This window comes from Anas platyrhynchos, chromosome 3 (assembly GCF_047663525.1).
Source record: "Anas platyrhynchos isolate ZD024472 breed Pekin duck chromosome 3, IASCAAS_PekinDuck_T2T, whole genome shotgun sequence".
In the NCBI taxonomy this organism is placed as follows: domain Eukaryota; kingdom Metazoa; phylum Chordata; class Aves; order Anseriformes; family Anatidae; genus Anas; species Anas platyrhynchos.
Genome location: NC_092589.1, coordinates 104,925,710 through 104,939,555, shown reverse-complemented (window position 1 = coordinate 104,939,555; position 13,846 = coordinate 104,925,710). Strand labels below are relative to the sequence as shown.

The following is a 13,846-nucleotide window of genomic DNA, read 5'->3' as shown; positions in this document are numbered from 1 at the left end:
TCCAAGCTGGAGCCCTGTCTTGGCTGACAAAGGAGATGGAGTTTGACGTCTTCCCAGCAGGAGGCACGAAGCTTGGATGCAGCAGTAGGTGTGCACGGGCTCTTTTCACAGGGAGGGTTTTTACACAGCGTCTGATCAGGTTTAAAAAGGAAGAAAAAAAATCTGCTTAAAACCCTCACCCAAACGCAACGCGCTGTAGTCCTTCCTGTGCTTGAAGAGAGCAGAAACGACTGTTTCCTCACCCAACTTATTTCTCTGTCATGAGCCACGCAGTCTCCCTGTGGTTAACTTTTATTTCTGGGCTCGTTTTCTTTGTGGTTGTCGCCTTGAGAGCTCGACACCACCTGCTGGTCAAGGCCGTGCAGAGAGGCACTCGTTTGGGATCCTCGGCAGGAGTCCTGCCACGTAAAAATGTTGGGAATTCACCCCCATTGGGCTGCGTTTGTGGATGCCTTTCCTAGGAGTCGTGCAAAAGAGGAGCTTATTCAGCAGCCTGAATATAATCGTCCATTTAGAAGGAATAATTTTAATGGCAAGATCAGTTGGAGCAAGAGATTGACGAATCGTGGTAGCTGGTGTGTGTTTGGACTGGTTTTTGGTTTGAACTTTCTATTTATGCCTTTTAAAATCAGATCTAGATACTTTGAGTATCTGCTTTGCGTTGAAAACAAAACAGAACTGGTATCCCAGGACAGCAGTTTGCCTCTAACAGTGCTCTAGTACTCAGACCTAGTCCTGGAATGTGCTTTTGGAATCAGGCCGTAATTTCACTTGCCTTTAGTTCCCCACCTCTAAAAAAAATGATAATGGAGAAATTGCTTTTCCATCTAAGCATATCTGAGAGTTGTAGGTGGCTTGGAAGTAGCTGGGATCGCCTCTTCTGTCCTGCTCAGACTGATTATTTTCAGCAATCATTGTTTTTACTCTTCAAAAAAGGAGGCTGACCTGGTTACGACGCACGAGCTTGGACATAACTTCGGAGCAGAGCACGATCCTGACAGTCTGCCAGAGTGTGCCCCCACTGAAGACCAGGGAGGGAAATACGTCATGTATCCCATTGCTGTCAGTGGAGATCATGAAAACAATAAGGTAAAGCTGCATAATTTTGCTTTCACACACACTTTTCCAACGTGATCAGTGATCCTTTGCACAGAAAGACTGTTTAGCTTATGATTCTTCTAGGCTGAAACAGATGGGAATAAACAGGCATAAAAAGAAAAGATGTTTGTGTGCAGCTGGGTTCTCTGCAAGATGAGCTTTGCTTTCTGAGTTTCACTGGAGTTCACAGCGTGTCCCAGTAGTGTTTGCAGTCAATTGTTTGCAATCAGCTGTGGCCAAATGCTCCTGAAAGCAAGTCATCAGCCAGGTGATTTTCTTGCCTTAAAATTGTTCCAAGCTCTCAAAATGTCAGCAGGGAGGGATCATTGCTTCCCGAGACACCAGAATTTGGAGGTCTGAGGAGGCCAGGACTGTCTGAGATGCACTTGTTGACAGCAAGGTTCACTCCTCAGTGCTGCTCTTTCCCCTCGTGACTCTCCAGATGTTCTCAAGCTGCAGCAAAAAATCCATCCATAGGACCATTGAGATCAAGGCCCAGGAGTGCTTCAAGGAGCGCAACAACAAAGTCTGCGGGAACTCCAGGGTGGATGAGGGGGAGGAGTGCGATCCCGGCCTCCTGCACCAGCAGGCTGATCCCTGCTGCTCCGCGGACTGCAAGCTGAAGGACGGCGCCAAGTGCAGGTGAGGGGAAAGGAGCTGCAGCTTCTGGTGCATGGGGAGAGAACAGTTCGGCTCTGCACCCTGCTGCAGGAGATAAAACTCACTGAACTCACTGTTTAGCAAGAAATTCCCTCAATTTTAATGCGTGTGGTTGTGCTGAGGGCACTCCTGCATTAGGTGAAGGATAAAGAGAGTACAAAATGCGGTAGCAAAGCTTCAGGACAGGTAGGCAGGGGGAAATTTGTGGGGAAGACTGCAAAATCCTGTCCCAGGTTGCACAGCAAGTTGATGACGACAAGGAGAATTTAAAAGTCTCGAATAAGAGCCCTGGTGTTGTCTCACAGTGCTTTGTGTGCATTCAGTTCATCTTCTTTGGTAAGTGAAGAGTGGGTAGAGGATGGTCATGACAGGGGGTGCAGGGATTTTTCAACTAGTGAGTGAATCTTGAAGCAGCTGTTTTGCTAAACATCCTCTTCTCCTGGCTTTGTCATGCTCGTACTTCTTTGGAAAACAAAAAAAAAATAAGAAAAGTTGCTCAATATTTCTTCCTTTCACGTTGATGTTTCCCCAGCGATCGGAACAGCCCCTGCTGCAAAGGCTGCCAGTTCGAAAGCGCGCAGAAGAAATGCCAAGAAGCCATAAATGCCACTTGTAAAGGAGAGTCTTTCTGCACGGGTAGGACATGCTTCTGCCTCCCCTACACCAGCTGTAGCCAAGTGCTCCGGGCTCAGCGTGCTGTTAGGTCAGCTCCCAGACTAGCGCCCTTTGTTCGTCCGGGACAACTAATTTTAGAGAGCAGTTGAGCATCACGAAATCGCCCCATAATGAGTTTCATTGTAGTTCAGGAGCCGTTTGGTGAGTTTCTGCCCAGGAGAACATGGAGAATGGTGATTCCTTCTCCCCCCCTCCTCCTTTTCTTCCCCTTCAAGACAAAAAGAACAGGGCAAGTCACAGGGAGGGGACGGGAATGAGCTGAACCTTGCAGTGATTCCACCCTTTCTATGGTGGCTCTGCTTCACTTCTCTACTGGTTTCCTTCCTCCTCGTAATATTTTCTGGAGGCAAGACAACAAGGCAGGGCTGCTGGTGCTTCACTGGCGGGGCCTCCAGGGTCTTCTTGGTCGCCAGAGTGCCCCAATGCCTGAGGTGCTGAAAGCTAAGAGAAAGCTATTGGGGTTCTCCCTGGGATGAGTCTGGATTTCGCTTTTTCTCTCTTTTTTTTCCCCTTTTCTCTCGCACCCCGAGGTGCTCTGCCCTTTGCTCTAACCCTGCCGTTGTTGCCCCCACCCGCAGGGAACAGCAGCGAGTGCCCTCCCCCGGGGAACGCCCTGGATGACACGGTCTGTGTGGACATGGGGAAGTGCAAGGACGGGGAGTGCGTCCCCTTCTGCGAGAGGGAGAAGAACCTCCGCTCCTGTGCCTGCAACGGTGGGTGGCGTGGGGCTGGGCCAAAGGGTCCCGGCTCTGCTCCTCGGGTAGAGCTGGGAAAAAACCCCTTGGGGAGCCATATTTATGGGACCTCTGAGACTTCTGATAAAAAAAAAATCTGGTGCTTAAGCTGTTGGTTTTCCAGGGCTCGCGTTTTCTGCTTGGAAAAGTCCTTTTTTGTTTGGAAAACGTAAATGTCCTCCTGTCCTCCGGAGGCCTGGGTTGAGGATTTTAAATGAGACATACGGCCGGCACCCTGCTTAAAGGAGAGGGTGCTCCGACCCTCCTCTTCCTCAGCCACAGGCACGCAGGAGGGAGAATCTGGGCTGTCCTCTGATCGTAAGGAGTTGCTAAATGACTTCTGCACAGACATGGCCTCCAATAAGTGGAATCTCTTCACCTGCAGTAAATTCCTGCAGTGTTGGGGCATCAGCTCATGGAGCTTGGTCCTACTGTGTCCCCCAGTAACCCAAACAGGGCATCTGCTTCAGTTTGGCATTGGGGTGCCCAAAACTGGGTGCTTTGCCTCTTCCTGCCCTCCCCATGGGAAAGCTGGGCAGGAACATGGCCAGCCCGGGGACATCTGCCCGATTTGGGGTTTTTTGGGCTGATGAGGGAGTCTGTGGGTTTCTTACAGAGACGGACAACTCCTGCAAGGTGTGCTGCCGCGACGAGCAGGACCGCTGCGTCCCGTACGTTGACGCCAACGACCAGTTTCTCTTCCTGCGCAAGGGCAAGCCCTGTACCGTGGGCTTCTGCGACACCAACGTAAGTGCTCCCGCGTGGTAGTGTGACAAAGAGCTCAGCTGGGTTAGCCGTGCTTGCTATCGCAGCCGTGCACGTCAGCCCAATTAATTTTGACTAAAATGAAGCAATCTGACGCAGATCTGGCTGGTGGTGGCTCGGTGGCCAGTTCTAGCCGCAGCCTGCAGGCCCCTTGGCTGAGCTGAGCTGGGTGTTGGCAGGCGTGAATTTTGGAGGGCGTACCTCAGCCCTTCTGCTGCAGGGCTGATGCTCTGCTGCCTTTAAATCAGCACGGCCAGATCTGGAAGGCTGTCTGTATCCAACAGTGCCTGAGAGCTGCAACCTTTTTGGTGTGGGAAGTGGGAAATTTGGCTTCCAGTCCTTAAACCTCTCCAGAAACCTCAGCTTTGTGTCCCCTACCACGGGAGGCAAAATAGAGGCAAGAAAAATGGAGCAGTGAAGCTGTGAATGAGTAAATCTATTCAGAATGCGTGTGAAGTGCTTCTGTGTCCATGCAGTTTTTGTTTCATTGCAATCTTTGCCTCTTCCTCCCCCTCCAGGAAGCAAGTAGTTAATGCTTGCATAGCCTAAGATGACTTTTATTATTTATTTATTTATTTTTATTTATTTTATTTATTTATTTATTTATTTATTTATTTATTTTACTTTTGCAGGGCAAATGTGAGAAGCAAGTACAGGACGTGATCGAACGGTTTTGGGATTTCATAGACCAGCTCAGTATCAATACCTTTGGTGAGATGTGTAACCACAGCCTTTGGGGTTTTCAGTTCCTGACACAAAGCTCGAAACCACAGGGGTGTTAGTTAGCTGGCTGGTTTTGCTCGCCTGTACAACAGGGTAGTTTGTAGCTGTGCTTCTGAAATCCAGATGTATTTCTGCATAAGATAACAATGATCTTGCCTTTGAGGCTGAAGGGCTGGGAGCATTTTGCATTTTTCCTCTCCATTCTGTCCTACTCATCTTCCAAGCTTGTGAAAGAGGCGGCAGCTCTTCCAGCGAGCTTCTTGTCTAAGTACCAGTAAGTAGGGCAACGAGAGGAAAGGAAATAGCGGCCTTGTTAGGGGTCAGCTCGCTGCAGCACAGCAGAGGTGAAGTAGGCCTTGGTGGGATTTAAATGTCAGCAGACAGGGAAAGGAGAACTTCGTTTCTCATTTAATAAAACCACCTCCAGCTGCGTGCCTGAGCCACTGGCTGGTGAGGGTACGCGTGCCTCCTTGGTCCCAAATAATAATTTTAGAAAATTATATCAAATATGCTTAAAAAAGGCAAAAACAAAAAACAAAAACCAATTGCATTATGCTGGGCTGGTCCTGCAGCCCATGTTGTCCCTGAGAAATCCCGTGAGTTGGCTTGCAGAGGAAAGGGAACTTGTGTGTGCAGTCAGGAAATGCTCTTTGCTCAGTCACTGATGGATTTGAACTGATTTCCCAGGGAAGTTCCTCGCAGATAATATAGTGGGCTCCGTGCTCGTCTTCTCCTTGCTCTTCTGGATTCCTCTCAGCATCCTTGTGCACTGTGTGGTGAGTGAGCTGCCTGGAGATGACTGCCTTTGGGGTGGAGCTGTAGGAGAGCGCCCTTCCTCTTGTGAATGGCAAATGTTTGCGGGAGGAGGAGATGGGAGGCTTTTAGGAAAGCTCAGAGGGAGCTTCCCTGCTAAATTCTGCCAGGCTCTAGCAGCCCCGTGCTCCCATGGCTGTCTCCTGGAGCCGTTCCTGTTCTCCCTTAGGCAGATTTTTTCTGCCCAAACATCATTCTGATGGCTTGCATCAAAGTTTTTTCTCTAGCCCACAATTTGTGGGGACACCCGGGGCAGGAAGTGGTGTTGGTTGAGTGCACGGGTGAAGAGAGAAAGGTCACGGTGACTGCGAATGTGGGCACGTGGTGTGGGGTTAGGGCAGAGGATTGCTGCCTGTGAGCTCAACATGGGGGGCGGATGGGAAGGAAGGGGGAAGAAAGCCCCGACCCCGCTGTGTCCCTGCAGGGAAATGGGGACAGGGGCGTTGTTTGTATCTGGGAGATTAACTGTGTGTGTGCGCTTTGGTTTACTTTGTGTTTATTTCCCAACAGGACAAGAAATTGGACAAGCAGTACGAGGAGAACACCAAGTCTCTGTTCTGCCCCAGTGTAAGTCGCTGCCTGAACACGTTCCTGCAGCCCCCACCTCCAGCTGGGGCCAGACACACCGATTTGAGGGAAACTCTGCTTTCCTGCCCCAGCTTGTGTTTGATGTATCGAGCACTGCGGCTTCGCAGGTCTGGTGGTTCCTTCATGTGAGAGCTGGGCCTTGACCTTGCTGACAAGGCAGCTTCCTCACCACAACCACAGCCCCCGAGGCAGGAAGCCGCCGGCACGGGTCACTCAGCTCCTGCTGCAGGGTGCTTGCTCCCAGCTAAGCGGTGTCAGCAAAGCTCAGCAGAGCAGAAAAATCTCTGCAGCACGTGGTATCTCTGCTGCAGGGCCTTTAGCGGCTGGGCGTGCTGAGGCTTTCCGCTTACTCAGAAAAATCAGCCCCGGGGTGCGAGGACCCATCACATGGCAGGCGGTGACACGTCTCGCTGTGCAGAGGCTGATTTGGGAGAGGGGAAGAGCAGAAAAGCGCAGAGATAAATTTTAATTACAGTCCAGCTCGAGGCGTCTTCTGGCAAAGATTTTTGGGCATCCTGTCTGGTGCTTTGACAGCTCGATTTTTATTAATAACTGCAGCAGCATTAAGGAAATGTCATTTTTATGTCATTTTTGTAATGGGAAGGGGAAAGGAGCCTTGCAGAGCTCCTCAGCTGCTGGAAGAAGCATCCTGGAGCCAGGCTTATGAGGCAAATTGCCCCTGTAAGCTACGTGCATGTAACCAGAGGTGATGTTAGCTCGAGTCCTTGAGTCCCCCATAATTCCTCTTATGCCATAGAAGTCACCTGGGATCTGTGCACTTGGATCCAGGCAAGAACACGCTCCAGAAGCAGATCTGGCTGTAGGCTGCAGCTGTACTGGATGGGCTCCTTGCACCAGTAACAGGTTTAACAGAGAAACCCGGCTTCTCTTGGACCTGCTGAGTACTGAGCAGCTCAGAAACTCACTAGTTAGCATCTAAATGTTTTACCCTACTTTTCATGTCACTCCCTTGTCCATTCCCTTCCCCGTTATTAGCATTTGCTAAGGTCTGTAGGGCTTTTTCACCCCTGGAAATCTCCGGATATTTCCCAATCCACACTCAGACAGAAGCAGAAATCAACAGTTGAACAAATTGAATGAATCCTGAGCTAGCAGCCGTTTGCTTCTCCCCCTTGCAGAACGTGGAGATGCTGAGCAGCCTGGATTCAGCCTCTGTGCGCATCGTGAAGCCCTTCCCAGCGGCGCAGGCGAGCAGCCGGCACCAGCCCCTGCAACCCCTGCAGCCCCTGGCTGCAGTGCCACTGGCAGCGGCGGCGCCCAAGCAGGACCACCAGCGCATGGACACCATCCAGGAGGACCCCAGCACCGACTCCCACGTCGACGAGGACGCCTTCGAGAAGGACCCTTTCCCCAACAGCAGCTCGGCGGCCAAATCTTTCGAGGACTTGACAGAGCACCCCGTCACCAGGAGCGAGAAGGCGGCGTCCTTCAAGCTGCAGCGCCAGAACCGGGTGGACAGCAAGGAGACGGAGTGCTAGCGCCCCGCTGCCCGCCCGGCGGGATCTGAAACCATTTCACTGCTATAAATATGGATCTATATGGATATATATTTTTGTGAGGGAGCGGGGGGAAATAAGGAAGTGACCTACTGCAGATGCTGGTCATGTGTATGACCTTCCTTACGTTACGTTTCTGAGAGCATTATATCTTTTTAAAAAGCAAAAATCCAAACTAAAAGTGGCTTGTTTTTGAAAGCTTTTTTTTTGGATTTGTTTTTTTCTGGTTTCTTGACCTCTAACATTTCCTTCAACCTGTGGTGCAAACCCGAATATCCTCCTGGATATTGTGTATATCAGCCTTTTTTTTTTATAATGTTTTGTAGTCTGATGGCACTGATAGCCAAAATTAAGGGGCTTTTTAAACAAAACAAAACACTGCAGCATGTTCCTGATGGAACAGCTCACTGGAGGTACATGCAAGCATCTAAACATTACAGGTGCCTGGAGAACAAACCGAGAGTAAGGAAGCAGTCATGGCTTAACGGCATCTAATGGAGATGCACAATCCGAATCCAGAAGTTTTCCATACGGCTTTAAACAAAAACAAAAAGGCTCGGAGAGGTGGTTAAAGCTTATTCAGTGCACGGAAGAGCTCCTCTAGCGTGAAACTTCTGCCTCTCACAGAGAGGTTGCCTTGCCTGGTGTTTTTGTGGCAGGGAGATGGTTTCCCTACTCCGCAGCAGGAGCTGTGTGTGCTGCAGGTGGTGATGAAAAGGAAGAAGTGTAAGTGGAGAAATCATTTATGCAGATGGGAACTGTTCCAACGAATTGTTTACAGTCATTTCAGTGCAGAAATGTTTCTCTGAGCGTTACTTTGCAATAGGTAACACCACCATCGAGCTGTTCAAAGAGCTGAGCCTCCTCTTTCAGGGTTTATGTGGCCTTTGGAAGCCCCTACTGCTAAAGAAACGAGAAAATGCCACACTCCACTGCAGGAGCACGGTTGTTTAAAAACAATTGTGACTTTAACAAAGCTTTTTGTGTTTTTTGTGTTTTTTTTTTTTGATGAAACTCCTAGGGCATGTACTGAGGAGGTGTTAGGAATTCCAGTTCCCATGCAGGCGATGCGATGCTAGGAGCAGGTACCTCGTGGTGCCCTCTAATTCGGTGTACCTGCACAGAAGGTTGGAGCTCTGTACCGGGGGGACTGTGGGCTGGGAGCTGAGAGGTATTTTAGCCTGGCAGCAACTGGACTGACACAGGGGAGCTGCAGAGCAGCTGTCACGACAGCAAAGATGCATTTAATTCTGCCTGCTTTCTCCTGCAATAATGAATGAATCAAACTGACCCGAGACGTGAACGACAGCAGCCCCATTTTAACTGTTACAAACCTGTGCTCAGCCACAAAGGAGCCGCAGCCGGGGGAAGCCTTTGTGTTTTTAAACATGATGGGAAGTAACCAAAGCTGTGCTGAGAGAGTTGTCGTGTCTCTGCCTTCCCAGCCCAGGATCTTGTTACACTAATACTTGAATGTGTGCCTTACGGTATTCCTACCTGGCTAGCTCCTGTTTTGTGTACTGGTTTTGGTTTGTTTGGTTTGCCTTTGTTGGTTTTTGTTTTTTTTTTTTGATTCCAGGCAAAGCACACGTGTGAGGAGTTAATTAATTTAATTCCCAATACAATAAAAGCTTTTTATATTAAAAAAGAAAAGTCAATTAAATGAGCTGTTTTGGTGCCGTCCTTTTGGAAAGATCTCATCAGATCAGGGTTTCAGAAACTGAACTCGGTTTGTTCTGTACAGCTAAAGGGAGACGACAGCTTCCACAGGGAGCCCTGCCACTCCGTAGCCAGCCTTTATTGCAGGAAATCCTTACGCAGCAGCCAGGCCAGATTAATCTTCATAAACATTTACAAATAGAGCCAACTTGCTTCTGGGCTGCCTCCAGAGACATGAAGAATAACCAGCTGCAAGCCCATTCATAACGCTGGTGCACCGTAGGTGGCAGGTCCTGGCTGCTGCCTCAGTTCTTAACGACACTAAGAAGCAGGGGTGAAGAAGCTGCTGCTGGTGCCCAGCCTGAACTCACCCCCACACCCCCCAAGCTACCATCTATCACTATCAAAGACCTTGCCAAAGCACAGATAACAGCTTTTACTGCTTCATTACAGCCAAACGCAGGAATTACTCTTGACAAAAGAAAAAAAGAAATCTATGCTGCTGCTACATATCAGCACCTAGGTGTGACAGACCACATGGATCACCCTGGAGCTGGGGCAGGCAGTCCTTTGGGCAGCCTCCTTCCTTCCTGCGGTTACAGGGCAGCTCAGAGCAGTTTTCCTCCATCTCTTTTACAGAGTTTATCACCAGAACTTCCCAAGCCCTCAGCACAGGATGCATGCAGCCAAACCACCCCCTGGGCTCATCTTTATCCTGACATTTGCAGCACGCTGCAGGTACCGGCTGTCCATCAGCAGAATTGCTCTGTGGGGCAGGTTGGGCTCCTTCAGCTCGCTCCTGCGCCACATCCTCACAGCAGACTGGCCTCGGGGTGCAGGTGGTCCACCTCCCGCCAGTAGGGAAGCAAGAAGGGCAGCGCAGACACTTTATTCTCCAGGCGTTTCCAAAGCTGGGCTGCCAGAAAGCTGTTCCCTTTGGCTGACAGGTGAAGCCCGTCAGACAAATAGGCAGAGAAATCCTACAGGGGAGGTTAAAAACCTCGGCATCATTCCAGCGATTCGGCATCATTCCAGCGATTTCAGTCCCAAAGCCTCCCCCCCGATGCCGTACCTGATTTTTTTGCATCAGTGTCCACAGGTCGAGCACGTCAGTCCTGCAGTCCCTGGCTACCTGCACGCAGGCCTGGGCATACTGCCCCGTGGTGGCATTGCGGCGATTCAGTTTGTCACCTGCCAGGCACAAGGGAAAGGCTCAGCAATCTCCAGCAAAAAGTTCCCAACAGCAGGGGACTGCAGAACTGGAAGCAAACATCTGGTACTTAATGCAGTTTGGCTTCAAAAAATTTAATTGAAAAACAAAACAATGATGTTTTATAGTCAAGGCCAGCCCTGAAACAGCAAGCCACAGCATCTCCCCAGCCCGTTTATCTTTTTCTCTGCCGTGCCAATCCTGCCCAGCCTGCCATTACTCAGCAGGTACAAAGAAGGAGCATGGGAACTTCCCAAGGGGCAGCCCCTGCTGTCGGTGTTATGCACGAGCAGATCAGCCAGCACTTTCAGGATGGGATTCATTAGTCGCTATTATTCCACGTGCTCATCCAAGAAATGTGTAGAACCAGCGAGCAGTCGGTGCCCATCAGCTCAAAGCACACGAACGCGCTCTGGCACCAATGCCAATGCAAAACTGGTCGTCTGGGCTCGCTGACTTGAACTCTGGGGCTAAAAAGCAGAAATTCTGCCCAGATGCATTTACCTTTGGCAAGGCACTCCTTCTCCCAAGCTGACTCCTGAAGAGGGGGCGGCGTTATCAGAATGATCCTGTCCTCAGCAATGTCGATGGACTTCAGGTACTGCACCATGCTCTTCAAGTTCGCCGCGTATTCCTCCAAAGGAACGTGCTGCTTAGGGTTCAGATCTGTCGGGGGTGCAGGAAATGTGTTAGTGATGTAAAACTGAGTTGCTTGCACATTTATTACATGACAAGTAAAGCATTTTTATACAGAATAAAAAGGTGGGCACTTCCCACTTTTGGTAAGCAGTTCACCTGCTTAATTCGGGAGGTGTGGTGGGAAAATTCAGCTCCTCAACATCCAGAGCAGACAAATCAGGAGCTTAAACACAGCATTATTTAAACTAATACAGATGAGGCACAGGAAAAAATAAAACACCTTTTTTTGAACATGCTTTTTCCTAGTCTGTATCTTAGTATTAGACCACATCATCACCTCAAACTTCACCCAAAACAAAACCTAAGGTTTTTAACTCTGTTGGATGCAGAGAAAATTTTGGAAAGTCCCATGGGCTTACAGACAGTTCTTTATGTACTGATCTTACCGTTTTTATTACACTAAGCTCTGCATGCTGCTATACTTATCTTAAAAGAGAATCCAAGTGCTATCTTCCCTCATTTCATCAACTGCCAAGAATCCATCAGGCTGCTTTAAGGGCTGAAAAATCAGCCCAACTCCAGTTTTTAGTGTTGGATATATGATTAATTCTTGAGCACCTTCAAGTTTACTGGTATTGTTAAAACTTGGTCAGAGAGAAAGGGAAGGCAGTGCATGCTTTAAATACAAAAAAAAAAAAATCGATCCACTGTAAAAATGAAAAAAAAAAAGACAGCTATTTCACAGAGAAGAAGCAGAAAAAGTCTGTGTAACTTTCTGTCTTTTCTACTAAACTATAAATCTGTCATAAGAGCACAGGTCACAGGAAAAAAAAAAGAGTTACCATACCTTTCAAAGCGCTGTCATTAGCTCCAAAGAAAATCGTGACTGCAACAGTACTCTCAGCACCAGAATTTTTGCTGATCAGTCTTGGAAGGATCACTTTAGCCCACCTGGTATTGTACCCTGAGAGTCCACGATTTACAACATCGCATTTTCTGAAACAGACACACGTATCAGAAAGAACACCTCACCCCACCAGAACGAAACTCGAGAAGTTTTGACCTGTTTTGTCAGGATAACTGCCTCTGCATCTCAGCCTCAATGAGATTTCACAGGAGATTTAGCAGAATTGTAACTTTATGTTTTAAAAGTGCACTCACAGGTTGCAGCTACAGTATTGAGTTACCACTTACTTAGACTATGAAACTAGAAAAGCAACTTTGACAAAAAAAAAGATATTTTTTTTCTTTCCGCTCAAGCTTTACAGCAACCTCCAATGGGTATTTCCACCAGCATTGGGATGGACACCACCAAGAAATTCCCATGTCAATAAACAAATAAATAAATAAATGTTAATAAACACACATCAAACACTAGTTTGTGATGCTTTTCTTTTTGAACAGCTGCATGACTTTTTGCATACTGGTAAGTACTTTTAAAATGTAAGCTCTTACCTGACAAGTCTCTCAGCAAGGAATGCTCCCCAGCCATGCTCCTGGAAGGAAAACTAAACACAGGGAGCACATCAGACTGTCACTAGAAGCAGCACTCACTCCTCAGCAGGTCATCAGCATTTACTTTCTTATTTTCCTGTTCTTTACTAAGATTATTTCACTGTGACTTCATTCTGGGGAGCACCTCTCACAAATCCTTTCTCTACATGCTACCTCAAGCGCAGTTTGAAACCCACCTCTTTTAGTAGTGGGGAATAAAAGATCAAAATCCCCTTCCCCTTTTCCTTATTCCCACTGCTGCATCACCCGTCCTGCTACAGGGTTTTGCCTGCTTACAGAACTACAAAGAGAGCTGCTTTAGACACAAACCTGCCTGTAAAAGGAACCACTCCCCTTCCAGAAACAAGAGCCCAGCTCTGTGATCTGCTTCACCGTGCTATGGTGCAGGGCATCGAGCACAGAGCAGAGCCCCTGCGTTCCCCAAAAGGGATCCCCAAAAGAAACAGAGCCCCAAAATGGACACCAGCATGCCCCAGGGGGTATTGCCTCAGAGGAAATCTCTGCATAACCCCAGCGTGGTCACCCCGACACCAAACGTGTCCCTGGGGCTGCGGGGCTGGAGCTGCACAGGAACAGGGCTGGGGCTGGGGGGCGCAGCAAAAGGGTAGCTGGTACAAAAAACAGGCTCTGGAAAACACCAGCGACACACCAGCAGTTACACTTTTACCTGATGCTTCTCATATGTGGCCTTCACTGCAAAAAGGGAGTGAATCTCCTAAAACACAGCCCCCTGAAAGGTGTCCCTGGGGGTTCAGCAGGCTCCCCTTCCCGCCTCACGGCTTCCCTCCTGCCCCTGAGGTGACAGCGGCTGAGCCAACCCCCCCCCCCCGCCCCTCCACACACACACACCACAGCTGTAGCATGCTCATTTTTCCTTAAAAACCAGTAGTAAATAACACCACTGCAACACCAGGCCTCGAGGGAAGTCTGCTGGAGCAGTGGAAAACCTGAGGGGACGCCGAGGCCGGGGCTGCCCCTCAGATACCACACAAGAGGCACAGGGACGTTCACGGGGCTCCGCGGCTCCATGAGGGAACCCCACCGGCCCCATAGCGGCGAGGAGAGCACACGGGGAGCGCCGTGGGGCCGCTACCTCGGTGATGGAGTCTCCAAAAAGGACGATGCGGGGCCAGAGCAGCAGCCGCCCGCCAACACCCGCCTCTGCCAGCGCCATGGCGGCTGCCGGACATCCGCCAGCAGCAGCAGCGGGAGGAGGAGAAGAAGGAGGAGGAGGAGGAAAAGGAGCGGCT

General features: G+C 49.4%; 2 protein-coding genes across 3 annotated transcripts in view; one reads left to right on the top strand and one right to left on the bottom strand.

The window, feature by feature from the left end:
• ADAM17 (ADAM metallopeptidase domain 17) overlaps window positions 1–9,236 on the top strand; it is a 27,923-nt gene extending 18,687 nt beyond the window's left edge. Inside the window, exons 11-19 of the mRNA XM_038177651.2 lie at window positions 937–1,089; window positions 1,541–1,740; window positions 2,291–2,394; window positions 3,012–3,146; window positions 3,784–3,914; window positions 4,565–4,643; window positions 5,343–5,431; window positions 5,979–6,035; window positions 7,196–9,236. Coding sequence (XP_038033579.2) covers window positions 937–1,089; window positions 1,541–1,740; window positions 2,291–2,394; window positions 3,012–3,146; window positions 3,784–3,914; window positions 4,565–4,643; window positions 5,343–5,431; window positions 5,979–6,035; window positions 7,196–7,555 — 1,308 coding nt within the window. The 3' untranslated portion in view covers window positions 7,556–9,236. The remainder of the gene's footprint in view (window positions 1–936; window positions 1,090–1,540; window positions 1,741–2,290; window positions 2,395–3,011; window positions 3,147–3,783; window positions 3,915–4,564; window positions 4,644–5,342; window positions 5,432–5,978; window positions 6,036–7,195) is intronic.
• Window positions 1–13,846, bottom strand: part of IAH1 (isoamyl acetate hydrolyzing esterase 1 (putative)) — a 19,021-nt gene extending 5,175 nt beyond the window's left edge. The window contains exons 1-6 of one of the 2 annotated variants that reach the window (XM_027455212.3): window positions 13,690–13,845; window positions 12,537–12,589; window positions 11,929–12,077; window positions 10,947–11,108; window positions 10,305–10,423; window positions 9,167–10,212 (exon numbers count right to left, since the gene is read on the bottom strand). In XM_027455212.3, coding sequence (XP_027311013.3) covers window positions 10,045–10,212; window positions 10,305–10,423; window positions 10,947–11,108; window positions 11,929–12,077; window positions 12,537–12,589; window positions 13,690–13,770 — 732 coding nt within the window. In that variant the 5' untranslated portion in view covers window positions 13,771–13,845 and the 3' untranslated portion in view covers window positions 9,167–10,044. Of the gene's footprint in view, window positions 1–9,166; window positions 10,213–10,304; window positions 10,424–10,946; window positions 11,109–11,928; window positions 12,078–12,536; window positions 12,590–13,689 lie in introns of those variants that run through there. The other variant, XM_027455213.3, reaches the window with a different exon arrangement.